The sequence below is a fragment of the Gallus gallus genome, chromosome 10 (assembly GCF_016699485.2).
Source record: "Gallus gallus isolate bGalGal1 chromosome 10, bGalGal1.mat.broiler.GRCg7b, whole genome shotgun sequence".
Lineage (NCBI taxonomy): Eukaryota > Metazoa > Chordata > Aves > Galliformes > Phasianidae > Gallus > Gallus gallus.
This window is the reverse complement of record NC_052541.1, coordinates 20,182,323-20,206,722: the sequence shown is the minus strand read 5'-3', so window position 1 is coordinate 20,206,722 and position 24,400 is coordinate 20,182,323. Positions and strand designations below refer to the sequence as shown.

The 24,400-nt window shown below is 50.4% G+C and overlaps 1 protein-coding gene across 18 annotated transcripts in view; it reads right to left on the bottom strand.

Annotated features, from left to right (window-relative positions):
• Window positions 1-24,006, bottom strand: part of PPIP5K1 (diphosphoinositol pentakisphosphate kinase 1) — a 44,692-nt gene extending 20,686 nt beyond the window's left edge. For 13 of the 18 annotated variants that reach the window (XR_006931102.1, XM_046899205.1, XM_015292145.4 and 10 more), the window contains exons 1-26: window positions 23,971-24,006; window positions 20,831-20,998; window positions 20,376-20,550; window positions 18,719-18,914; window positions 18,541-18,631; window positions 17,809-17,894; window positions 17,420-17,574; window positions 16,329-16,430; window positions 15,925-16,086; window positions 15,684-15,805; window positions 15,130-15,231; window positions 14,861-14,947; window positions 14,348-14,423; window positions 13,716-13,825; window positions 12,671-12,756; window positions 12,130-12,258; window positions 11,169-11,290; window positions 10,237-10,419; window positions 9,152-9,293; window positions 8,306-8,529; window positions 7,182-7,309; window positions 6,602-6,716; window positions 5,510-5,617; window positions 4,184-4,300; window positions 3,662-3,826; window positions 2,949-3,033 (exon numbers count right to left, since the gene is read on the bottom strand). Coding sequence is in view for 17 of the 18 variants with exons in the window: in XM_046899205.1 (XP_046755161.1) it covers window positions 2,949-3,033; window positions 3,662-3,826; window positions 4,184-4,300; window positions 5,510-5,617; window positions 6,602-6,716; window positions 7,182-7,309; window positions 8,306-8,529; window positions 9,152-9,293; window positions 10,237-10,419; window positions 11,169-11,290; window positions 12,130-12,258; window positions 12,671-12,756; window positions 13,716-13,825; window positions 14,348-14,423; window positions 14,861-14,947; window positions 15,130-15,231; window positions 15,684-15,805; window positions 15,925-16,086; window positions 16,329-16,430; window positions 17,420-17,574; window positions 17,809-17,894; window positions 18,541-18,631; window positions 18,719-18,914; window positions 20,376-20,522 (3,040 nt within the window). In the remaining variant the exon portion in view is untranslated. Of the gene's footprint in view, window positions 1-2,948; window positions 3,034-3,661; window positions 3,827-4,183; window positions 4,301-5,509; window positions 5,618-6,601; window positions 6,717-7,181; window positions 7,310-8,305; window positions 8,530-9,151; window positions 9,294-10,236; window positions 10,420-11,168; window positions 11,291-12,129; window positions 12,259-12,670; window positions 12,757-13,715; window positions 13,826-14,347; window positions 14,424-14,860; window positions 14,948-15,129; window positions 15,232-15,683; window positions 15,806-15,924; window positions 16,087-16,328; window positions 16,431-17,419; window positions 17,575-17,808; window positions 17,895-18,540; window positions 18,632-18,718; window positions 18,915-20,375; window positions 20,551-20,830; window positions 20,999-21,189; window positions 21,414-22,080; window positions 22,259-22,904 lie in introns of those variants that run through there. The other 5 variants (XM_046899197.1, XM_015292148.4, XM_004943988.5 and 2 more) reach the window with 5 other exon arrangements.
• Between the last annotated feature and the right edge of the window lie 394 nt (window positions 24,007-24,400).

Genomic DNA, 24,400 nt, shown 5'->3' with positions numbered 1-24,400 from the left:
TCCATTTGTTGCCCAGGAGGATGCCAGTTCTTTTTCTACATATCAGCATTTTAACTGGAGTCTCTTTGAAGAAAAAAACAGAGACCCTGAGCTTTGGGTTACTGATGTGTAAGCTCAGTCTCAGCTGATAACTGCTTCTTGGAACTGTGGAGGTTGACAAAAAGAGTTCTCACATGCACTGAACTAAGCTACTCCACCACTGTAACACTGCTAGTGGCTTTCCACTGGGCAGACCAGCATGTTTTGTCCTTGGACAAAATGCAAACAGCTCTTGCCTGCAGGGTAACTCATACACGAGTCTGATGTTAGGAGAACATTTCTCCTAACCCCAGTAACAGGAAGCTCAGTGGTGACTCAGCGTGAACAGGAATCAATCAGAATGCAAACAAAATTTTGTCAAATGGCAGCCAGCATGATGCTCAGAGCCGTATTGTCATGGTTTAAAACAGACAAACAGCAACAAAAGACAAGACTTATTTACCAGCAGATGAAAATGTAACTATAGATTTTTATCATTTGCCATCTTGTGCCACTAATTATTAAACTAAGGACCGGCAAGTGTTTGTAATCATACGGTAGACAAAGGCACTTTGTTAGCACCCTAAACACAAACAGAATTTACAAGCATGACTCTATGGGTGACAGCAATTGTCTACAGTGAACTCACTGTAGCCAAATTAAACAAACAAGCACACATCCTAAAGAACACCATACTAGCAAGGTGGATCTAAGATGTAGCAGTGCTTGCAAGGAATAACATAATACGCTGGATCATTTTTTGTATATTTAAGTTTCAGATGTATATTCAGTGTTTCAGATGTTTAAAAACGGACATTCCTTGTTTCACTCCTATGGGAGTAAAAGTCTCAGCACAAAGCTGCCAGCCCCACTGGCAATGCATCACCTCTTTAACAGCAAGGAGTGATTTTATTCTGTTTCCAAGTACTCTGCAAGCAAAGAAAGGCACTGAAACATCCCTATGCTTCCAGAGCTAGAAGTACACACGCTACTGCAGACAGTCCACAATGATGCACTTGTTCCCATCCAGAAAAACAAGGCATACTCCAAAGCAACATGCTGTACAGACAAAGCAAGCTGCAGCCCTCACTTCTTCCCAACAGCCATTTCAAGGCATTTCTGAATTACCACGAAGACACAATTCTGGCAGATATGGCAACAGGGCAACAGCTCTGCCCTGCTTCTCCTTCTGATATGGCTCAACATGTGAGGGAATATCTGAAGAGATGCACATGTTCCCTCTAAGATAACAACAGCCAGACACCGGCAAGGTCAGGCTCTGAACTTCAGAAAAGCTCAGAGACAGCAGGTAGCATCTGAATGAATCACCTCATAGCACAGCTGCTGAGACAAGCATTGAAGCCAACGTTCAGGATCCCACGAGTTCTATATTCTTTGTCCAAGAGAGAAAGCGCACCTCAGATCATAAAGGGAGAAGACAATAGACTTCTATAAAGCAATCGGGAAAGGAATCATGAAAGTTCCTTGAAGAGCTTGATTTTCCCAAGTAAAGAAGCATTGTTCTTTTCAGCAGCTCATGGACTGAGAGAAATTCACAGAAACAGACATTCTGATAAGCAGAAATTGTGCAGCCTGGTGTTGCAGCACAACACCAGCTCAACCCCTGCTTGCATGCAGCCACAAGTCTCCATGGGAAAAATGATGACTGAACTGAGTATCCTGACAGAGGCCTACAGATCTGCTCTCTCAGCTCCCACCCAAAACTTTGCATCTGCAGAGCTTCACAGCCGGGTGAGTGATCAGCAAAGGCCTCCCAGTGAGGGAAGTCAGGCAAGAACTTGAAATTAAACCTGATAAGATTGCACTTCAAATTTTCTTGTCAAGTACAGTATGGTAGTAGTCGTCTCTATTTCCATAACAGACATTCCACAGAAACCTGGGATATTTCCTAATCGTAGCAAAAAAAAAAAAAAAACATCAAATTGATAAGAATTGGTTTCCAAAGAAGCAGCTTATTCAAAAGTGACAAAGCAGCGACCAGGCCCTTCAGATAACCCTCGGCTGCAGGATGCCCGTGCCACAGAGTAGAGCCAGTAACAGCCAGAACTGCTGAAAGGAAACCTGCGGCCACTCCTCAGAACTCAAATGCAAAAAAAAAAAAAAAAATGGTTCTAGAGAAAAAGAAAGTGGGTCTAACTTGGGCATTTCCATTCCCTGGTGCTTTTTAGGCTTCTGCAGGATCTCGGTTCCTCTGTTTTGAACCCCATGGCACCGAAGATTGCTATTCAGCTTCCAAATTTTTTTTTTTTTCTTTAGCAAAAATGTTTCAGGAAGAATTTCCACAGTTAAGACACAGTTTACATTAGGATGGCAGGGAGTGGTATTCTCAAGGACACAGCAGAGAACACCAGCTGCCCCAATATATTTTCTCCCACTGGCTACCATGCAAAAAACAGCTAAGCAGGGGATCCCAGCTCTGAGAGCTGTCAAACACTGCAGCAGAAGGTGATGGATCTGTTTCATACAGGAGATCCTTAGGAAAAAAAGGTAGAAAGACAATAGTCTTATATGAAGACAGCTTTGTATATAAACCACTCTCCTGCAGAACAGAAAGTATTCTAGATCTCATGTGAAATCATCTCCTCCTCCTAAGTTTAAAAATGATGTAACAAATGAGAGCAACACGGAAGCAGAAGTTCAGTCCATAAGTTGCTCTGTTGCTCCTGTTCTACATGGGATGACAAGTGCATCTTCTGTAGCTAGAAATTGAAGGAGGAGGTCACACACAAAAGTCATTACAATGAGATAACCTCTGCAGCGGTCTAGGCAGTAATGCTACAAGAAGGCACAATTCACACAGAGAGACATACAAGGAACTTGAGCCAGATAAGTACAGGGAGGGACAGACAGATGCACGCAAGAACACAGAGGTTCAGATGAGCAGGGAGGGAACGGGTCAGGTACAGTACCTAGGCCACTTTGCTTCATCTCAGAAGCTTGCCTGGAGTACGTGCTGAAGAGGCGATAACCTTTGGAAGAAGATTCAGAAAGCACCTGCAAAGAGAGAGAGGATGATCAGGGCCATGCCCTGTGTTACCCACTGGGGTCAAGTGATTTTGTACGGAAGTAAAAAGAAAAGCGCCTCTTTCTTAAAAATCACAGTTTTCAAGAAGCATACAAGTACTCTTACGCTAAGATTGTGCCAACGTGTGCTCACTTTTAATTTCAGGTTTGTGTTGGGATATAGAGCAGTAGAAATCTCAGAAGCAGTAAGGGATCCCTGTACTGAGTTTCTTGTCTCCTCAGACCACTGGGATCACTGGGACACAGACTTCCTTCTATAGCAGCAGGAATGTATATCCCCTTCAACACAGTGCAAACTCCCCAAGTACTGCACACAAAGGTCACACCACAGGTGACAGTGACAGAAGCCAGCTAACAAACAGCTCATGTTCTGATGCTGCTTCCCCTGTCTGAAAACAGATACCAAAAATGCTCTTCCTCATAAATTCCCTGCCCCTCCTCCATGGGCAGCCTGGTAGGCCAGCCTTCCCAAAAACTCAAATTCCTTCTCCAAATCAATCTACAGAAGCAACTCAAACTCTGCTATGTGAAGAGGAATCTCAGGAAACTAAAACAGGGCAGAAGACCTTTATGAGAGCAACAGGAGCAGCACTTTTACCTCCATCGACCCCGTCTTCCGGTTCCTGATCAGAGGTGATCTCCGCTGAATGCCAACGGGCTCGGAGGGCTGTGGAGACCTTGGCTGGGCACGATCGGGCTCATCCATGCCCTTCTCTTTGGAGAGGTCCTCCAGGCTGCCTTGGTCTGCTTTCTTGTCCTCACTCTGCAGTAGGGAACACTGACAGCTCCAGGCATACATCCTTACCAGGCGCTGCCCAGGGCATTTGCTCAAGGCCGGGATCTCTGAGCTCTGCTAAGCTCAGTGAGATATCAGTGAGATATGAGCTATCAGTGAGATACCAGCACTCTGCTCCTCCTTGAACAAAGACTGCCCTACAAAGCCCACAGAGTCAGGCAGAGAACGTAACCCGCTGAGTCCTCGGGCACAAGGACAGGCCAGAGGAGCGCACGTCGCTGAGGCCCAGGCCGCAGCAGGCCGGAGGGCAGCACGGCGCTCAGCAGAGCCACACGTCCCTGTGCAGGGCCGCCCTCTGCCCGGTGCCCAGGACAGTGCACTCACCTCTGCTGAGGCAGGCCGAAAGCCAAATCCCGTGGGAATGTTTCTGTCCTCCTCACAACCCTTCACACCAGGGCTGAAATGCAGCTCCACGTGGAAGCGCTCTTCTGAAGATGGGTCCTGTGAACACCAGGGACGGGGAATAAATGAATACATGGAAATCTCGCAGGCTGTCGGCTCAGGCCATGGTCTGGGCTTTGGCCACCCTGCCGTGCTGGTGCAGCATGCACCCCAACAGCATCCTTCGGAAGGAAGGCAGAAGCAACAAGAACCCACAGACATACTGGCTCTAGGACTGCCTCGTCCAAAAGCACAGCCCTCATTAGCACAAAGCTGAGGCATTCAGAATGTTGTTGTTCTGTCACAACAGCCACCAGAAGGCCAAAACAGGATCAGGCTCTATGTATATATACGTGAACCTAAAGCACAGCTTTAGGCAACAGAGACCGCCCTGCAGCAAAACCACATCCAGGCACGTGGAGAGACTGGCTCCCTCCTAGACCTTCAGTCAAGTTGCTCCAAGACTTCAGTAACAGTCTCTAACAACTATTTAAAATAATACCAATTTTTAGAATGCAGACAGAACTTTTACAGGTTCCAGCATTAAGGAAAACCCAAAGTTTCATCACCTCTACTTGCTCTGCCACTCAAGATCTCCATTCTACCATTAAAATCCCACATCTGTTCTCTGATCATGACACTCTCATTCTGAAGCTTGCAGAGTAAAGGGACTGCTCCCCTCACCACCACCTCCTGCAGTACAGATCACAGGATCTGGGATTCAGGATGCACACTTTGGTGCCAGAACTACTTATGGCCGTCACTGCCATTTTCCACACTCCATCTATTTTTAAGTGGTTGTCTTTTCTCCCTGAAGATACCCGTGTGTACTTCCCTAACTATATGAGTAGATTTTTAGTAAATACAACAAAAAGTTCATGAATAAGGCATGTCTGGATGTTTTCTAGAAATGTTCTGAATAAGCTGCCAAATATGAATTGTTTTTAATTTGTTTCCTATTGTTAACTTGTAATTTATATTAAGAAACAGCAAATGATTTTGCTTTAGGACATGCTTTCAAATTGCTACTATCAATTATGCAAGTTTGGCACCACTGCTCAGGATGGCCTTCTGCTTACACGTAACAAACAGTAAGTGGGTCACTGCCTCACACCTAAAAGCAACAACTAGCAGTTGTGTTAATGATCCATCTGTCTTCATCCACAAGCTGAGAGCTCAGATCACAAAATTCCCAACTGATCTTATCTCTCAGGGGCTGCGCCCAGCATTGTGGCAGGAAGGATTTCGTCCTACAGCTATATCCCTCACCTTGTTGTTGTCCTCGTAGAGCATGATAACAATCTGGGTCATGTAGTTCAGCTCTGAGATAGCACTCAAATAGTCCATGGCTCTCTTCCACTGCTGGTCTTTGTTCTCCTGATATATATACACATAAACAGTCGCGTGGAGTAAGCAACAGCAGGTACCTTGCAGCATTCAATGAAATGGGTCTGAGAGACTTTGCCTCTCCACAAGGTGACAGCATTGTCAGGACAAACACAAGAGAGATGGCCTTGCAATGAGGGCAGGGTGCTTACAGGAAGGAGCAATTGCACAGAGGGACACTACAGCTCCCCATCCAACCCATGTGTGGATCTGAGGACACTCAGATGCAAGCCCCTTTGCCATGCTGACTGGAGAAAAGCATAACCCACAGCGGCTCCCAAGCACAGTCATTCTAAAGGAGTGTTCTACAGGATGGAATATTTTAGAGAAATGACAAAAATAAACAAACAAACAAAAAACCCTCAGGGAAGCCTAAAGCAGAGCGTTCCCTCAGGTCTGCATGCCGATTCTCTCACAAGTAGGTTATGAGAGTGCAATAAGAGGTTGGATCAATGAGTTTGCCCCTAAAACTGGGCCCTTTGTCCCCCTGGTACAGCTCACTATGCATTAACAACCCCAGGTCACTTCCTCTATAAGCAAACTGATTTCCTTGATTCTGAATTAACTGAAAGTCTCCAAATAACAGCAGCTAAAAAACTCTTTTAAACAAAGTGCTGAAGCAGGCAGGAAAGAATTTCTGCACAACCACTGCCTCACGCTGCTCTCTACCCCCAGAGGCAGGTGCTGCAGACTCATCTAAAATCAGAAGGACAGCTTTTGGAGAAAACATGGCTCTGCACGAGCCAGGCAGGCAGTGTCAGGGAGGAGGAGGAACAACCCCCCTGCACGCCAGAAGGCAGGAAGCTGCAGCATGCAGACACAGTAGCCATGGAGCTGGTCAGAGACCACTGGTGCACGTCATTACTGTGAGCGCTGGCTAAAGGGGCAACCTGCAAATAGACACTGTCTGCATCGGAAAGGGCCGCTGAGAAAAAGCAGGGTGGCTTACTCTGTGAGCACTGCTGGAACACTTACATCCAGGAGGCCCCCATAGCGGAAGATGCTGAGCAGAGAGTGTACGTGGCTCTCACTGGTGAAGTAGAGCCTTGTCCGAACGTGGCGGCCCGGTGACAGCACTCCTCTCGAGTACCTGAACAAAAATCAGCCCCGTGTTATTCACAGCCTGCCAATGGATTGACATCTACCATGCAGCAGTGCTTCCGCTTACTCAATAGAAGAAGAAAATCATACACTTGGAATTGTTAAAGAGCAACGGAAACAGAACAAGCAGAGTGAGCATTAGGCACAGAAGTTTTTGCTATCCTAATGCAGACACGTGGTGGGGCTGATGTGGGTGCATCACACCAGCATTTGCTCCTTGCAGAGACAGGGACGAAGGCACCACCATCCAGCTGCAATGACTTCTTTGGCACCTTGTCTAACTCTCAACAGTTTCAATGTGCCCTTGGATTTCTCTTCCAGTTCTAGGAACATCAACGTGCTTCCTTCTTGGTGGTGCCTCCTCCTAAACCACTACACTCTTCTGGTATGGATCCCACACACTGCCCCAGAGCCTGCCCTCCCCAGCAGCAGCAGCATACATCACAGTCCTTACAGGGGATGTAGTTTGTTGACAGACTCATCTTCATGGGTTCTCTGTAGGTCCAACTGGATTTTTTTAATTAGAGGAAGACAAAAGCCAATAGCAATCTCCAGTTTCTCCTCCTTATTAATTCCATACTCCTGCAGGAGAACAAACAAAACCCAATAGATATCTTTGAGCCACATCCTGAGAAGAAAGGAGACTGCACTAACACAGTCCTGTCCACAAGCACCACTACAGGTAAGCAAAGACAGAAAGGGAAATGCTGCTCAGCACCTTTTTTCATATTTTCCATGTATTTAGGGAGGTAACGGAGGACAGAGGTGCCTCCAAGAATCCCAGTCTGCCCAGACACAGCTGTCAGTGCACTTCCAACAGCTGAGAGGGACAAATACCATCTGCCAACCTTCTCTTGTGGCAAATGCACACCCAGACCTGGCATAAGGATTAACCCAACAACTGCTGTTTGCAAAGATAAAACTGGAAGAGCTGAGCTGTAAATGGCTGAACAGCCTCTTATTAGAAACAGTGTGGAGAGGCTCAGAAACCCACTTCTGCCTGACATGGGTACAAGGGCAATTGGGCCCTGTTGTTAGAAGCCCATCCCTGACAAATGAAACATTTATGCCTGGAGTGGGACAGAATAAAGAGATCTATTGCATTTGTCCCTTCTTTCCCCTCACATTTCCATATGCAAAACTTGTGAGAAGCAAGCCAACTCTACAAATTGAACAAGTCCCAGTTTGACAGGGATGTCAAATCCACCAGAAAAAGGCTTCACTTTAACACAGAAAACCTCCCCATGTACAACTTCGCACGTGGAAGATGGGGTGATGTCACAGCACACACACACACTCATCCCAAAGCTGTGCTAAATGCACTGTGATGAACATGCAAAAGCTGCTGCCTCATCTGCCCATCATTCTGACGCTGTGAGAACCCTCATCCAGGAAGAAAGCACCGCCACATCTTAAGTTGTAGATGGTTTTGGCCTTATACAAATAGTAAGAGACCTGAGAAATACACGTGACACACCACCTTGAGAGTTAATGTGTAGGAGACACAAGAAAAATGAGACAGCAGACAGCTCAGAAACTGACACTACAGACCCTGCACACGGGCAGGACAGGCCCTACCTGTGGTATGATCACATCTGCCAGGGCTTTGGAGAGTCGGAAGAGCTCAGCTGTGCCTTCCAGCTTCAGTGCACAGTTGTGCTGCACATCATACTTGATGCAGTCATAGATATCAGGGATCTTGCTGATGTCATAACGCCCATTTTTCATGCGAAAATCTCTCTCCAGCTTACTCCAGCGTTGCAGCATCAGTTCTAAAGTCTCGCTGTGGTAGAGCTGCAGGTCTAAACAGCAGAGAGCACAAAACCATATACACATTCTGACTGCTTCCATGCAGACCTCAAGTGGCAGCTCTGACTAACTTCTCCCAGCACAGAAGGGCTCCGATTATTACGCCACTGACAGGAGTCTTGGCCTGGAAAAGCCACTGGACCTATTTGAGCTGCATCTTAAACTGCAGCAGCAAACTGCTTCTGAAATATATGAGATAAGTAAAACCATTTGCCTTTCGGCTTGTTTGTCACAGCACATGTGGATGCCCCGCTGGTGCCTTTATAACACCTCTGTGCTGCCATAAGGAAAGCTCTCAGAACTCACCAAATGAAGACTGAAAAATCTTGCCTACTGCCTTCATCTCCTCTCCAGGAAATGCCTGGAAAACCCAGACAAATCCCTCCAGGCCATAGTGCTGCTGTTTACATTCTCTCTAAACCCAAGATACATTACAGCTCTCTTCAACAGCAGCTGGAAGCAGAATCGGAGCCTTTACATCGATCATACGTATGGAATTCCACTCTAGAATTTCTTTGCTATGATAATATACGTAAACCGCGGTGATGTTTGGCAGCTGTGAAGACAGAAGAAGAAATGGATCTGCTACAGACTCTTTCCAGCTGTGACACTCACCCGCAGATTTTGGGTCTTCCAATCGTTTTCGTATCTGGGAGGTGAGGTTCTCAATCAGGGTGAACACCTGGTTACAGATCTCCACAGGGTTCTGGATGAAGGTCATGGAGTTGAGCAGAGAAGCACTACCTGTAGGTGCTAGCTGAGAGAAGGTACCAGCAGAGGTTAGTTAGTACCTTTACAGACCAGGAACACAGCATGTCTGTCTTTTTCAGCTGCCCTGCTTTATGATTAAGTACAAAAGTTGTGTTCCCAACTGAGTGCAGTAACCTGGCCTCATCATAGAGGTAGTCTGGTATGATCTTAAAACTTAGGACAGCAAACAACTGCTCCCGTTCAACCAGACCTCCCTCTACCGACAATACCCACCCCTGTCTTGCTTTGCTTGTGTGCTTGAGCAAAGGGTTTCACAGTGTTTTAAGTACTTACTTGAGGTGATTAATATATTTCAGCTCTGTAATTATATCTCAGAATCTGGGGAAAAAAATGTCTAGGGAATTGTTGGAGCAGCAGCTACAGTGCTTTTCTTGGTCACTTTGCTGGATGCAGCCCATATTATCTGCTTTGCAGTTATCAGACACTGACAGGACAGCAAAATGGTTTGTAGCCAAAAGATCTGTTCACACACACACACAGAGTATGGATATAAAATCTGGCAAAGGTGAACCGCTTGCCCACAGGAAATGGGATTGTAAGCCATGAGAACTACCGCCTCAATCAGGTAACCCCAAACACCAGCCTATCACAGCCTATCAGTATTTATACTCATATTTACGGAATGAATTTGTCAAAACCATTTTCTTTGAGCACTCTCATGACAATCAGATGCACTGGGACCTCTTACAGGGAGAGAAAGGTCCCATGATAATGATTTGAACAGGACAGTGGACAACTGTGGGGCATTTTCACTTGGAGGAGGGTAGGGATTATTTCTCCCCAGATCCTTCCTTTTCCCCTCCTGGGTTCTGCTTACATCCTGCAGTTTTGACTAGAACTGTTCTGAAACTAACAAAACTACTGCTCACACACCAGCAGACTTTGTATCTTAAACCACAGGGAGCTCCAAGGCCATGAAGATGCTTTACCTTTTCATAGTCCTCTTCACAGAACTCAGCATCCTTCTGCATGATTTCATGCAGTCGTGCTTTCACTCTGTGTTGACAGCTGCTTAGAGAATCACTGTCACTGTCCAGGAGACCGTTCATATTGGCACTTTTCACCATCTGCACCAGGATGGGGGTCAGCTCTCCTTCCAGGGCAAGCAGACCCTAAAACAGTGCAGGACAAGATTTCAGCTGTGCAAACCAAGCAACAAACATTTCTGGTAGCTTAATGGCCAGCCTTCAGTCAGCTTGAGTGAAACCTCAGCTGTCCTTGAAGAGCATTTTTACAGCAATAACACCTATAGTCACAGGTGATTCTGCCATGCTCGTAGAGCTATTCTGTCGAAACAGCAGCTCTGCCTGCAGCGGCCCCAGAACTGTCCAGGCAATCATTGAGCAGCCAACACAGTTTGCTGGAAAAAAAGTTGATACAGCTCTGAAGAACAGTTCAGGTGACCACAGGATCTCCCTTGGCTCAAGCTTTAACTGCAGATGAGCCCCTCTTCTTCCCAACCCCCACCCTGGACTGCCCCAAAGACATTTCATTCCTCTCATATATCAGGCAGTCAGAGGATAACCCCTCTGGCTGGGCAGCCATCCCAGAAACTAATTTTGTAGGCAATTAATATTCAGCAATGTGCTCCAACATTAAATACCAGCAATACTCTGTAAGCAACTCCTTTTCCAGTCACAGTCTAATACTGGGCAGCATATCAAAGGCAACCAGCACATGCAGCTAGAGCGCATTTCCAGTGCTGCCCCACACACTTGCTATCAGCATAGTGCACCACTGCCCTTCCAACAGACAGGGGAAACTCCCAGATCCTTCCTTGTCACCAGAGGTTTTCCTTTAAAACCGGCAGATTCCAAAGACTAATGTAGCAGAGTTAGCAGATGCACAGGAGAGGAAAAACCTTTGCAAAAGCCGCTGCTGTCATCTGAACTCGTCCCTCATCTGAGGCATAGATCTTGAGATCATGGCGGTATGTGCTGTGCAGTCTGAGCAGCCCACATCCAGGGAAACCAGCATAGTCACCTGGAACAGAAACAGGCTCAGAACAGTATTCTGACACCTCAAAAACTATCAGCCAAGTATACTGCCGAACACCACTACTTCAGACAACAGACTACCTAGCATTAGACTACTCCAAAATAGTCACTTCTAGCCATCACATGAAGCCTGAAAATCTACTTCAGGTAAACTTGGCAAAGCCCATTTTGAGAGAAGGAGCGAGAATTCACTAGTAAAGGTCTGATGCTGCCCAAATTCTGCAGCAATCCTCTTCCAGCAGTCCATAATTGCCTGCTAGCTTGAATATCCCTGTGCAGAATGAAGCCGCACAAAATAATTGCCCCTTTTCATTTGTTCTTTGTACAAAAGCAGTGCTGCTGCCATCAGAACCACAGCCAGAGCTATTCAGCTGTGAGGCACCTGGCTTCCAAACATAACTTGTACAGCTACAATCATCTTGTGGCATGAAAAAAGGTTTATTTGTGATGGCTGAGTCAACCAAAGGAGAGAGACTGGTAACAGGATAAAGCAACTCCTGCAGTTCTGAGTCTGACCCTCCAAAAACACTACAGTGGTGAGTCACTTGGTACTGGATGGAATCCCATGATGAGTTTGCACAGTATTCAGTCACACTGCATTAGAAGATGTGGACACTGCTCCAAAAGCTCTGACCTCATAATTAAGAGAAACATCCTGCTAGACAAGGACAGACATCAGACAGAAGTCAGCTGCATATTTGGACAAAGAGGCCGTGCACCAACTGCTACGCAGGCATCTGAGCATCCCTCACACTGGCGATCACTTGGGCTAAGCAGCCTGGTACAGCCACAGGACAGGACCTGACATGCATGTAAGAAGCTTACCTTGGCCACCAGGGTACATGCAGCGAAAGGCTCGCCCCAGCTCTTCTGCCTGGACTCTTCCTGCCGGTGTCAGCTCTCCACCCCACTTCAGCACCAGGAGAAGAGACGGGGAAGGCTCTCTGCGAGCTTCTAGGAGACAAAGAGAAACTCCCTACATCAGATCTCAAAGCTGAGCTTGCATTGGGAGAGGAGGAGAGGAAGAAGAGGTTGCCATCAGAGCCCTGTAAAGCATTAGCAGCACGAGCTTGACCCAGAGTCCCCCAGGAACCATGCTAGCAAGCACCAAGATGAGAGAGACAACTTCCTAAAGGTACGGAGGCTGGCATTCATGAACATAGAAGAGCAAGTCCTGTGGCACCATCTGGAGCATACTGGCACACTACATTAAGTATCACTCCAGCCCTTCTGATGTTGCTAGCAAATATAAGACACGAGTTGTTAATCATGCTTGCATCTCCTGAGGTCTTTATAGGTAAGACAGCTGCACACACTATTAAACACCAGGCTTTAAGGTCAAGGCAGCAACGTCAGGATTCTTTACCTTCATCTTCACTTGCAGCTTTTGGATGTCCATGAGGCAGATATGTCAACTGCACCTTACGGTTAATGCCAGAAAAATGTCCGTACCTGTCACAGTGAGAAGGGGAAGAAGTGCAAATAAATCAGCTGCACTCTCCCTGTGCCCAGAGGTCCCAAGGCAGCACGCAGCAAAAATGCACTGACTTTCTGCTACAGCACCAACTGCCATGGAAAAAGTGCGTTGTTGACATGTACTTGTGATCCAGAATGCACACTCCAAAAAAAGCTAAATAACTCCTCAAATGAAATTTAAGTACTCATTTTCTTGCCTGCTCTTTAGCTGACAGCATTTTGCCCTCTCGTACCCCACAGCGACTTTAACCATGCTTTGCTAATTTCTATCTATCTTAAGCCTTTAGTGAGTGAATTATTGGGATCACAGACAAAGAATCCAGCAGCCACTGTGAATGTAAGCACCCGTCTACTGGGCAGAAAGGCAGGGGAAGGAATCGTGGCAAAAATTCCTTCTCTGTGCTTCACAAACATGGCTTAAACACAGGCAGCGCCTGACTGCACCACCGCCAGCTACAGCTCAGAGGGGAAACCTGGTGCTTCTGAGACACAGCCACCACCACGCTGCCTGTTATCTCAACTACACGAGAGCTGTGAACACAAACTTCTTGCAATGTTTGCCAAGCTACCTCTTGTTTAATTTTTGACATTCTTTTTTAAAATCACATTTGTTCCAAATTTATCAAAACGCTTCATATTAATACAGTCCCTAAGGGACTCCGGTTCCATTCCCACAGCAAAAGCAGCTCACCTTTGTCTCAAGTTGTTTAGCTGAACACCGGACACACTGGGAACAAGAATCAACACCAGTTCTGATGCCAAGGGGAAAATGTTAACAGGATGGCACCCTTTACGTACAGCTGTAACAGGGGACGGATATTCCAAGCTCTGGAGAACTGCTGCTCAAAACATCAGCAGCCCAGTTAGCTTCTACATCCCATGCTGAACCACGGCTCTGAGACAAACTCACAGTGCCCCGACACAGGAATCCTTACATCTCCAAGACGCTCTTCAGCTGCTCCAGTTTGGATTTCCGCTCCTCAATCTCACAGTCACTGTGGGTTCCCAGTTCCACCACAAGCTGCCGTGCGATGTCCAGCACTTCCTGTTGGGGAGCAGATGCTGCCACAAACACCCAGCAGTTTTGCCCCAGACTCACCATCGCATCTTGCAAGGCCTCCCCAGACAGCCTCACCCAGCACCACATCCACACCCGCACTGCTTACAGACACGTCCTTTCCTAAGAGGCACAGCTCAGGCAGAACAAACTTTCACTCTGCAGTTTGCTCCATCCTCATCTTGTACTCCGGTCCCAGGCAGAACCAAGCAGGTGCCTCACATTGCCCCGCTCCCCATCCTGCAGCCACCCCTCACTGGAGGCAGCCACAGCAGATGGCCAAGCTGCACCAGGTCCTCCCAGCTCAGCAGTCTTCCCACCAGCCAGGAGCAGTTCCCATCACACTTTCACCCTGCTGAGTGCATTGTGGGTGAGGAGTGAGAGAACAAATGCGTCTGCAGAAGACTGTTACCCTTATGAGCTTTTACATCCCCCCTGAAGAGTGCCTCACACTGGCAACCAAATTACCTTCATCTCCCACACAGTCATCCCAGACAGGACCCCCCTCACCTGTAGCTGCTCTGGCTTCTTCAATTTCAACTTCCCTGTCTTGTAGCCATCATATTTCTCAAATAATTCAAAGAACCTGAACAGACAACAAAGAACTCTGATCAGGCAGCTGCTGCTTCAGCGCTACAACCTTCAACCCTACGTATGTATTCACACTTCATTCTCCCAGGAGAACCAGCAGTCCCAGTGGCTCCTCGCCATGCCTCAGAAGTTAAGACAAAAATGAGTGTTTCCAGGCTCAGTTAAGAACAGGAGACAGCCGTTAACTTGCCATTTAGTGGGGCACTTTGCTTTGCAGGCCCCAGCAGAACTTGTCTCTTTCTCCCAGCCTTCACACACAAGGTGATCGGATTCTTAGGGGACGCCCCCAGCTGAGCAGAAGGCATCTGCTAGAATGGAGCCAGGAGAATGCACTGCCTTCCATGCACTCAGCCCTTCTACCCTGCTCATGATTTGGCAAATGGCCCCTCCTCACTTTCCAGCAATGCAGCACCTTCTTGCCTTGGCTCTTACCGGGGATGCTTAACTTCCATCTTCATCTTCTGCTTTGGGGTACGATCTCCATGCCGGATGACTGCAATAACACAGCGAAGCTCCATCCTGGGGAAACAGAAGATACAATGCACAGATGTGACTGTGCACACCAGAACTGTCACCAGAGGGTTGTTTCCCATCGTTCTTTCAGTCCCGACACAGCAGCTGGAGAACGCAGTGCTGCTGGGTGACATCTGCCCCTTGGACAGTTTTTGCCTTGGGCATTTGAGAAGAAGGCAGGTACTCACATGGTGCCAGAAGTCGTGGGGACAATGGGAATATCTTCTGCTTCTGTTGGGATGGACCAGGGAATATGAAACTGAGGAGCCAATTCCCGCATGATTATGTTTCTGCAAGAAATCAGAATGTAAAACTCACATGAAATTTCACTCCCTTGGTTTTCCACCTCTTGCTTGGTGGTTCTGCTGAAAGATCTGAGAACCACAGACAGAGCTTCTCCTCCTCTTCATGCAGACACCTCCAGCACACCATGGGCTAGTTAGGGCGCTGCCCAAAGGAACACAGATTTCCCCGCACATCACTAATGCTGCAGCTGAGCTTAGTAACCAACCCTGGACGTATCCTGTAAGGCCTATCTGTGTGTATTCGTACTCAGCTGATGGCAATGAGGGCCCTCCAGGCTCCAGGTGTAACAAACCCCTCCTCCCAGAGCCAACTTTTCTGAACAGATGTCCCCGGCTGAACCACCCTCAGATTTCTCTCCCCGGATCATCGGGTCTCTGCACTCATCATACCCTGCCGTGGGCTCCTTCACCCACAGCACAACCTGAATTTTACGTACCCGAGGATTTTGGCACAGTCATCATAATACTTCATAGAGTTCTTCACAAAACTGAAGCCGTTCACATCACAAACAAAAGAGTGGCCATTTGCCCGCAGGAGGTCAAACCCACACACAGTTTGCTGCACGAGGAAACACAGGACATGGGATTCGTGAGCACCTGGTGGTTCGGCAGGCAGGCTGGAGATGCACAGCCAGGCTGGCTCACACAGAGCCAGCCCACAGACCCAGGCACACAGACCTTAAAGGCAACGCAGACCTTTCGGGCGACCAGCTTCTCCATGGCAGTCAGCATGACAGGATAACGGATTTCCTTCCCTTCGCTGTCCCGTTCCACCTTCCCATCCAGTGCGGGGGATTTGCGAGCCTCTGCATGGGCATAGTCGGGCCCAACTGTGTACACCTGGGAAGAGATTGGGTTACACCTGACATACCCACCCAGACTGACCACACCTTCGAAGACATTTCTACTGAGGACACATGGAAAAGAGGAGATGGCCTCGACACCCATCCCCCACTCTGGGATCCAAGCTGCACAGAAGAACCTTGCAGCTTGCACTGACACTTCAGAGCCAACTCAGTAAGACTGTCAGCCTCCAGCCATCCCAGGCACGCAGGCAGGAGCCACTCCAGGCTCTGCCTTACCTTTACATCAGTGCCATCCGTAGGCATGAACTCCTCATAAATGTATGAGCCTGTCTTCCTCACACTGCTCTCTGGGGAGTACACGCTGCTCCGGCTGCCAATCTGAAAGCACAGAACAAGCACCTCAGGGAAGATGATGGGGCTGCCTTTCTTAGATGGAAGAACAAGAAGTGAAAGTTTCCTCCTAAATGCAGAAAACTGAATGAACACCTCTGAGAACACTCAGCCATCACAGCATCCTCATCCACAGAGGACAAAAAAAGACTCCAAAAGACAGACAGGAGGTTTGTTTGGGCTTTAAAGTGGAGAAGGGCTATCACAGACCATTGGGTTGACACCAATCGCTACAGGGACATAGTGCAAAAAGCAGCAGATGAAGACCTAGAAAGTAAGGAGCACAGCTAGTAAGAAAGCAATAATGCACAGTGCTGGTTCACTATCAGACCGATTTTACATCTCTCTAGGGTGGCACGACAGATCTGATGGCCAAAAGATCACACTGTTTTCACTTTCAGTGAGGCTTTGTATGCAGTCTCAAATGGTATATGTGCACACTAGCTAAGGAAACAATCATTTCAAGACTGCTAATGGCAGATGTGTAACTGACTGGAAAAAAGATGCAACACAGCTATTAACAGTGTGCTGGCAGAGTGGTGCAAGTGAGTAAGGCAGATTCCCAGTGGAATCTGCAAATAAATAGTGCGTTTATTACATGTGCAAGCTACAGCATGCTGAAAGGGGTATGACAGCCAACAGGAAGAGATAAAAAAAATCATCCCAATAAACTGAGAAAGTGATTTGGAAAAATAGCAGTATGCAGTTCAACAAGGGCCACAGCTCTCCATGACTGCCCCACAGGACACACGGCAGGCAGAGGGGGTGGTGAAGGTGAATTCAGCACCATCACCAGGACACGTCCTGCAATTCCCAGCTAGATGGGGCTCAACTACAGGTCGTGAGAAGGTATAGATTTCCCAAAAACAAAACTTCCCTTTCCTCTCACCCGTCCCAGCACTCCCTGCTGAAGCCACACGCTTCTCTCAGTCCCACACATTTAATGGTCCCAACACCAAAAGGGGGGATCCCCTCACCTTCCGAAAGAGCCGCTGGCTGCCCCCACCTGCTGAGGTTGGGTAGTAAATGTACACATTATGGTCTTCAGCACTGACGGGCTTCTCTACGAACGGCTTAGGGAAAACAGCTCCGTTTACTTCCACGTGGTCCTCTCCTTCCACCAAGTTGCACTCTGAAGATAAAGCAGAGCAGTGGCACAGCAGGACGAGGGGCAGCAGCCCCAGCAAAGAGCTGGAGCCCTCGGTCCTGGCTGATGAGCTGGTTCTGCTGCTTGTACCTCTGTTCTCAAAAGCCATCAGATTTGTAAATCAGGCCTGCATGAGCTTATATCAGTGCCTGGTCTCCGCAGGATATCTTAAACTGTACAGTCTGTAAAAGCTGCTTTCAGCTGAGCCTGGACACTTACCTTCTGGCCTATCAGGGTCTCGATTGAGCACAGCATAGCGGGGCAGGTCTATTCCCTCCTCTTGAAGGATCCGATACACTTCACGCCTGAGGAGGACAAGAACAGTTAGAACCTAAATAAAAGTTTGGAAAGGGGAAAACTGCAGCTCTTTAACAAGAGTTACACTTTGGGGTGCCAGTCAGCACCTGTAGGAGCTCTGCTCGCAACCGAGAGACATGGTGGGAGCTTTGGTGTCCAGCATTAGCCCTTCCCACATGCAGCCAATGCAGCCTGGCTGTGTGCATGCAGTACATGCCTGCAAACTGGCTGTACCACCAGCTGGCTGCAAAGCATCTTGAAGAGCTTCACCAACATATCTTCCTTAGGGTCTGACCTGGCCTTTCTGCTCCCAGTTTCTGCCCCAGAATCCCATTCCACCACTTGGCTCGCCCACTAAGAGAGGGATCTTCATGTCTCAGTGACAGCCTCATTCTGGGAGACCACTTGCACTTCTGACTTCATTCGGCCACTCCTTACGGTACATTTGAATCAGAACACAAAGCATGCCAAATGTCAATCCGCTTATACCCAATCTGCTCCCCTCCATGTCATGGGGAAACAACTCCTAAAATCCTTTGCTAAAGTAATTTCCGTCTCATTTGCTGGTGGTCAGGAAGAAGCAGATTGCGCAATAAGCTGAGAAGAGAAATCAGACTAAGAGGGAAGGGGCTCTGCTGGATCACAGGCACCTACCTGTCCTGGATATAATACTGCATATCAAGGTCATTAATCAAGAATGGCTTGCACAGCTTGGCATAGGCAACTGCTTTATCCAGAGGGAATCCTGAAATATGGGAAAAGGAAGGAAAGAATGAATGGAAGCTCCCTTGTCCAGACCTTAGGTAGGCTGAGGCATACCGCAGACTTTTACCTTTGGAGTGGAAGGAGATGAGGCAGTCACAAGGAGGCCAATTCTCCACCGGTTCATTCAGAATAATGTCCTCCCCCATAATCACCACTGTGATATACTCAAACTTGCACAGACGCTCCAGAATCTGCGTCATGGGCTTTGATTTGGACTTTTTGGTCATGGCACAGATTCCAACGACAATCTGCCGTTCAGGCGGCTAAGAGAAGACACAGAGCAGGTTAGCACAGGTCAGCTGCTTTACTGAATTAAAACTGCAAGGGGGTGGAAGTGCAGCAATACAGTACAAACACGGGATTTTCCTCCAACCCTACGCGCTCACAGCTCTTGCTAGACTCAGATCGTGCACACTTCCATCTCCCAGCAGATTGCTCTGGTGGATGTCATGCAGGAGCAGCCAAACACAACTGCTTCTTTGCCAGGCTCTATTATGCCTCCTCTGGGTACTACTGCTAACATCAGAAATAAATATCTGGCATTCGAACACGCAGAGGGGCTGGAAGCCCACATCATGTTCTCTGGCCCAGAACTCACCCAGGCAGCTGGCAGACATGAGAGGACTCAGAGGAGGACTGCAAATGCTTTATAGCAAAAGATGCTGGATGCTTCCCAGATGGGTGCAGCAGCAGACTGTGCAGAACCCTACAGCGTCCACATGGGGGAAGAGGAGCTCCTCTTAACCACAGAGGAGGAAACGTCTCTTCAGCATGCCCAAGGCAGCACACTGCTTCTCTGGGATGAACAGGCGATTTTCTCAGGAATGAAGTGAGGGCTATTCCACCCCACTCTCGAGTAATCTGCTCAGCCCATCCCAAACCAAACCCCACCACCACCACCTACCACCCACCTGGAACAACAAGTCCCAGATGAATCACGGGAGTGAGAGGTTAGAGTTACTCTGCCGCACAGCAGTGCCCTAGCCCAAAGGTTGTGCAGTGGCAAGTCCCAGCTAGCCACCAGCTCCTCTGTACTGTCTTTGGAAAATCTACTTCCTCACCTCTAAGGAGGAGGTCAGCATATGCTGCTGCCAACATTTTCTAACTGTGCTGCAGGATATACCCGTGTGAGCCCCCAGAGGCTGCACAGAGACAGGATAATGGCTGATTAACGTTCCACAAGGTCCCTACGTCCCATCCTGGGAACAAGCTTCAGTCCCTTCATTCAGCCCACCGAAAGGAAGGATGAAGGAAGCACCTCCAAACAGAAGCTCCTAACAGAGGCCATTGAGGGGACTGAAAGGGTGGGCTGAACAGAAGCCAAAAGCAGTCAGGAGCTGGAAAAGGTTCTCCTTTTTTGCAGCCTGTTCCTGGAGGCTACAGAAAAGAGCAAATGCTTCCTCTGCAGAAATCTCTTTGCCCTGCTCATAGTTCCCACAGTTTTCCTCAAAAAAAAATCCCTGGTGAAGTAGAAAGGTTTACAGCAATGCTGGGGTTAAGCTGCTAGGAGAAGGAAATCCGCTACTGTAGCTAGAGGAGACCTGCAAGCCAACAGGCTGGGATTTACTGCAGCAAGAGGCACCAGGTCCAGCAGCACGACAGTACGCCAGAAATGGCACTGCACCTCTGCATGGCTCTGCCACGCTGCCCAGGGCCACGGCCCTGCAGCCCCCACAGCCTCAGGAGCCGTGCAGACACAGCCCCGGATGCCGGGAGCTCCTTACCGACTCCTCCTCTTCTTCATCTTCAAAGAAATCTGTCTCATCCATCTTCATGTTTGATCCCAGGCAGTCTGTCTCATCGTCCCGGGAACCAACCACAAACCGGGCAGTGGGGTTCTCTCCCTCACTGGAGGTCGTCAGGGACGACATGGCAGCGCCGGCGGCCGACCATCCCGCTCTGGAACCACAGTGCACAAAAAGCGGTGAAGAAGGGCCAGGGCTGGCGCTGCTGGGAGCAGGGAGGGAGCAGGGCTGGGAGGGAGTGAGCCCAGGGCTGTGCTTCACGGAGCACACAGGGCAAGGCCTAAAGGGAGCAGTGTGCAGGAGAGACCATCAGGTGGGAGGGGGTCCAGGATCCAGAACCATTTGGACAAGGAGATCTGCTGTGCAGAGAGCCCTCTGGCACCAGCCAGGGAAGGGACAGTGGCACTGCTTGGAGGAATTAGTTTAACCCTTACAGCGATGCATGCTCCAAGCGCCGGCTGAATCACGGACTGGGGCGGGGGACACGTTCACAGCCTTGTGCACCCAGAGACATCAGATGGGACGCAGAAGTTGGGATGAAGCTCAAGAGAGTGACGGTGACCTTCCAATAGCCAATTTTCATCCTTTTAGCTCAAGAAGACCTGCAGTAACAGAGGGACAGTAAGAGAGAGTGGTTTGAGAGGCATGTGAGTTTAAGGGGGAGGGAGGAAAGCGACAAAGCGACAACTCTGGGGAAAGAGGACACAGATGAAGCAGCAGCAGCTCAGTTTGCAGGTTTGCAGCTCGGTTTGCAGCCCAGGGCTCCTGAGTTGGTGGGTTGGCTGTGATTTACCTGTGAGCATGGGGTCTGGTCAGCAGAACACAATCTATGCTTCAAGAACACCAGGAAAGGAGCGTGTCCTGCCGCAGCACTGACTGCCATGTGAGCAGCTGAGCTGAATGCACATACGTATGACCTCCCCCCAGCAAGGACACAGCTGTTCACCTCTGCCCATAGCTGCGCACTCTGAAATGCTGAGTGGTTGCCCTTTACCTTGGCTTCCTCCGCTGTGAAGTAGAGAAAAGCCCTCCTCCCTCCTCCCTCCTCCCTCCGTCCCAGCACAGGAAGTGCAGCCTTGAGAAGATGACTTAGCAAACACCTCATGCTCTTATTTCCTACACATGGGCACGAGATGCACTCTCCCACTGCTCCTCATGCTCTCACATGATTTCCAGCCTTCCGCACGCTGGCAGCTGATGCATGTTCTAAGCATATCCACCCCTACAGCCCATACACCACGGAAGAGTGCACTGCCACACACAGTATGGGTGCCCACTCCTCCCTACCACAAAGCAGAGATGTACCCAAATGCCACCAGCCTGCAGGCACGAATCTAAACAGGCTGGCAACAGGCAGAAGGAACAGACAGACTGCGATCCAATTGCCTCTGCAATCCCCTTGGAAATAGGGACAGAAAGCAGCCGTTCCTCCATGCAGAAGGGCACTCACAGAAGGACAGGAGGAGCTGTACAGTGCTCTGTGGCCATGGGGAGCCCTGGGCAGTGTGAGGTGACGTGGGGTGACATGGGGTGACACAAAGTGATGAAGCCCAGCTGTCACCTCCCCCACCAGGACACCTCCACCACACTCCCAGCTCACATAGCGCACAGAGTCCGGCCCTGCCCACCCCCCACACACCTGGAGCACTCAGAGCACACACACATCCCAACCAGCAGCACTTACTGCCAGGATCCACAGTCTGTGCTGGCGGCAGTGCAGCAGCACAGCTGTGCAGGGGCTCACTGTGCCACCCCACTGCAGCACACACGGACAGGAGGGGATCCCCAGGAGCGGTGCCCACCTCTTTTCCCCGCACAGCAGCACGGTGCGGCCGTACCCAAGCACTGTCAGCTCTGTGGCTGAGAATTTAATGAAGCAAAGAGGAGGAGGAGGGCCACTTTCTCCAATCGTTTGCTCTCCCCTCCCTCCTGGACAAAATGGACCGAGCAGCAGGAAAACCTTTGCCCTAAGGACTAAGAACACAACAAGTTCTCTCCTTCCAGCCTAAGAAAAAAAAAAAAAAGATAATAATCTTTGCTTTGCTCTGCTTTGCTCCGTGGTTATTTCTGCAGGCAGTGCTGTGCCACACAAAGCTCGCTGAAAACCCCAACACCCACCAAAGCCAAAGGCCACATCGGGCATCATCCCGAGTGCTCCTGGGGGAACAAACCCTGCTGTGTCGGGCTATTCCGATGGAAGGGAGGGTATAACCAAAGCACACAGGTGGCACTTTGAGATGCTGACACTGGAACTGTGGCACTGAACCACCAACAGCTGCCACAGGGACTGAAAAAGCCCCACACGAAGCCGCCCAGCCTCCACCCCAAACCCACGGTGTGCAAAGGATCTCTGCCCGAGCAGCTGCTCCCATTGTCACAGGCACTATTTGCATTAGGGTTCATTACACACAAAAGGTGAAAGCCGCGCTCTTATCACAGCCTGCGCCACCTCAATGCTGAGTGGCTTCAGATAAAATGCCCACACAGTCAGAGTTAATAATTACACACCGTTTGGATCCGCTGTGTTAAAAGGAAGCTTCCGCACCAACACAGCAGCTCTGTGCGCTCAGAAGTTGAAGTCAGGCTCTAAATATACCGCCCGTCAGTAAGGCGAGACAGCGACCCGACGGCCGTCCTGCAGCCCGCGGCTCCGCTCCCTTCTCATGGCATTTCCTCTATGGGTTTTGTCATGAGATTTATGGGATCGTTACACGTGGAGCCTTACAGCATCAGAATGCCTGAGAGAGCGTAGGATCACAGAATGGCCTGGGTTGGAAAGGAGCACAGTGATCACCAGTTCCAACCCCCTGCTATGTGCAGGGTCGCCAACCAGCAGCCCAGGCTGCCCAGAGCCACATCCAGCCTGGCTCAAATGCCTGCAGGGATGGGGCATCCACAGCCTCCTTGGGCATGTAACCGCTAACAGCGATTTATCAGCGAACCGGAGAGGAAAGCAGCACTTCCTGAAGCTTTTAAAGCAGGGAGGGCTGTAAAGAAGCGCAACGATGCCGGGAATGTCAGCACTCCTTTATTGCGGCTCGGCTGCGCTCTACCACTGCACGCGCTGCACCGCGCGCTCCGCCCCGCGCTCCCGCGGCCCGCGGAGCCCCGAGGGGGGCGGAGGAGCGCGCGGCGTCCGCGCGGTGGGAGCTCAGAGCGGAGCCCCGCGCGGGCGGAGAGCGGTGCGGACGGAACGGCCGCCGCGGGGCCCGCGGGAGAGCGCGGCCCGCAGAGCTCCGGGCACGGCCGATCGGCGCGGGCCACGGGGCTGTCGACAGCTCGAGGGCTGCGGGCGGACCGAGGGCGGCCGTCCTGGCGGGGGGGGGGACGGCGGGAGGAACCGGGCCCGCACCGAAGGGCGGCGCTGACCCCCACCGGCGCTGCCCGGAGAGCGGGGCCCGGCAGCGGTGCACCCCCTCGCCCTTTCTCCTGCCCCCGCCCGGCGCGGATGCCCCCTGCGCAGTCTCCCCGATCCCGGCCCCGCTCACGGAGCTCTCTCCCGCCCCGCCCCGCCCCGCCCCGCCGGCGGCAGCAGGGGGCGCCACGCCGGGCGCCGCCATTTCCCTCCGCTCACCTGCGGCCTCCGAGCGCACCCTGCGCCGCCGACGCCGCCAGCGGCCAATCGCGACGCTCTGACGGCCGCCGCCAGCCAATGGGAGCGCGGGGGCGGGACGGCCGGGCGCGGCGTGGCGGCACCTGGCGGCGGCGGGCGGCGCTGCGTGCACGTGGGCGCGAGCTCTGCAGAGCGGGCACCGCGGCGCCACCGCCTCCTCCCGTTACCACGGCAACCGCGCCGGGCCCGCCGCTCCGGGACCCTCCTGCGAGAGCGGCCAGGGGGATCCCGACCCGTGCCGGGCTGCCGCTGCCGTCCCGACGGCCGTGCGGCGGCGCAGCGCGGGGCCGCTCGACGCCAAGCGCGCTGTGTGCGCGGGCCGGCAGCCCCGGCCCGGCGGTCCTCGGCGTTCGAGGACGGCGGAGGGGCAGAGCGGTGGTGACGGCCGCCC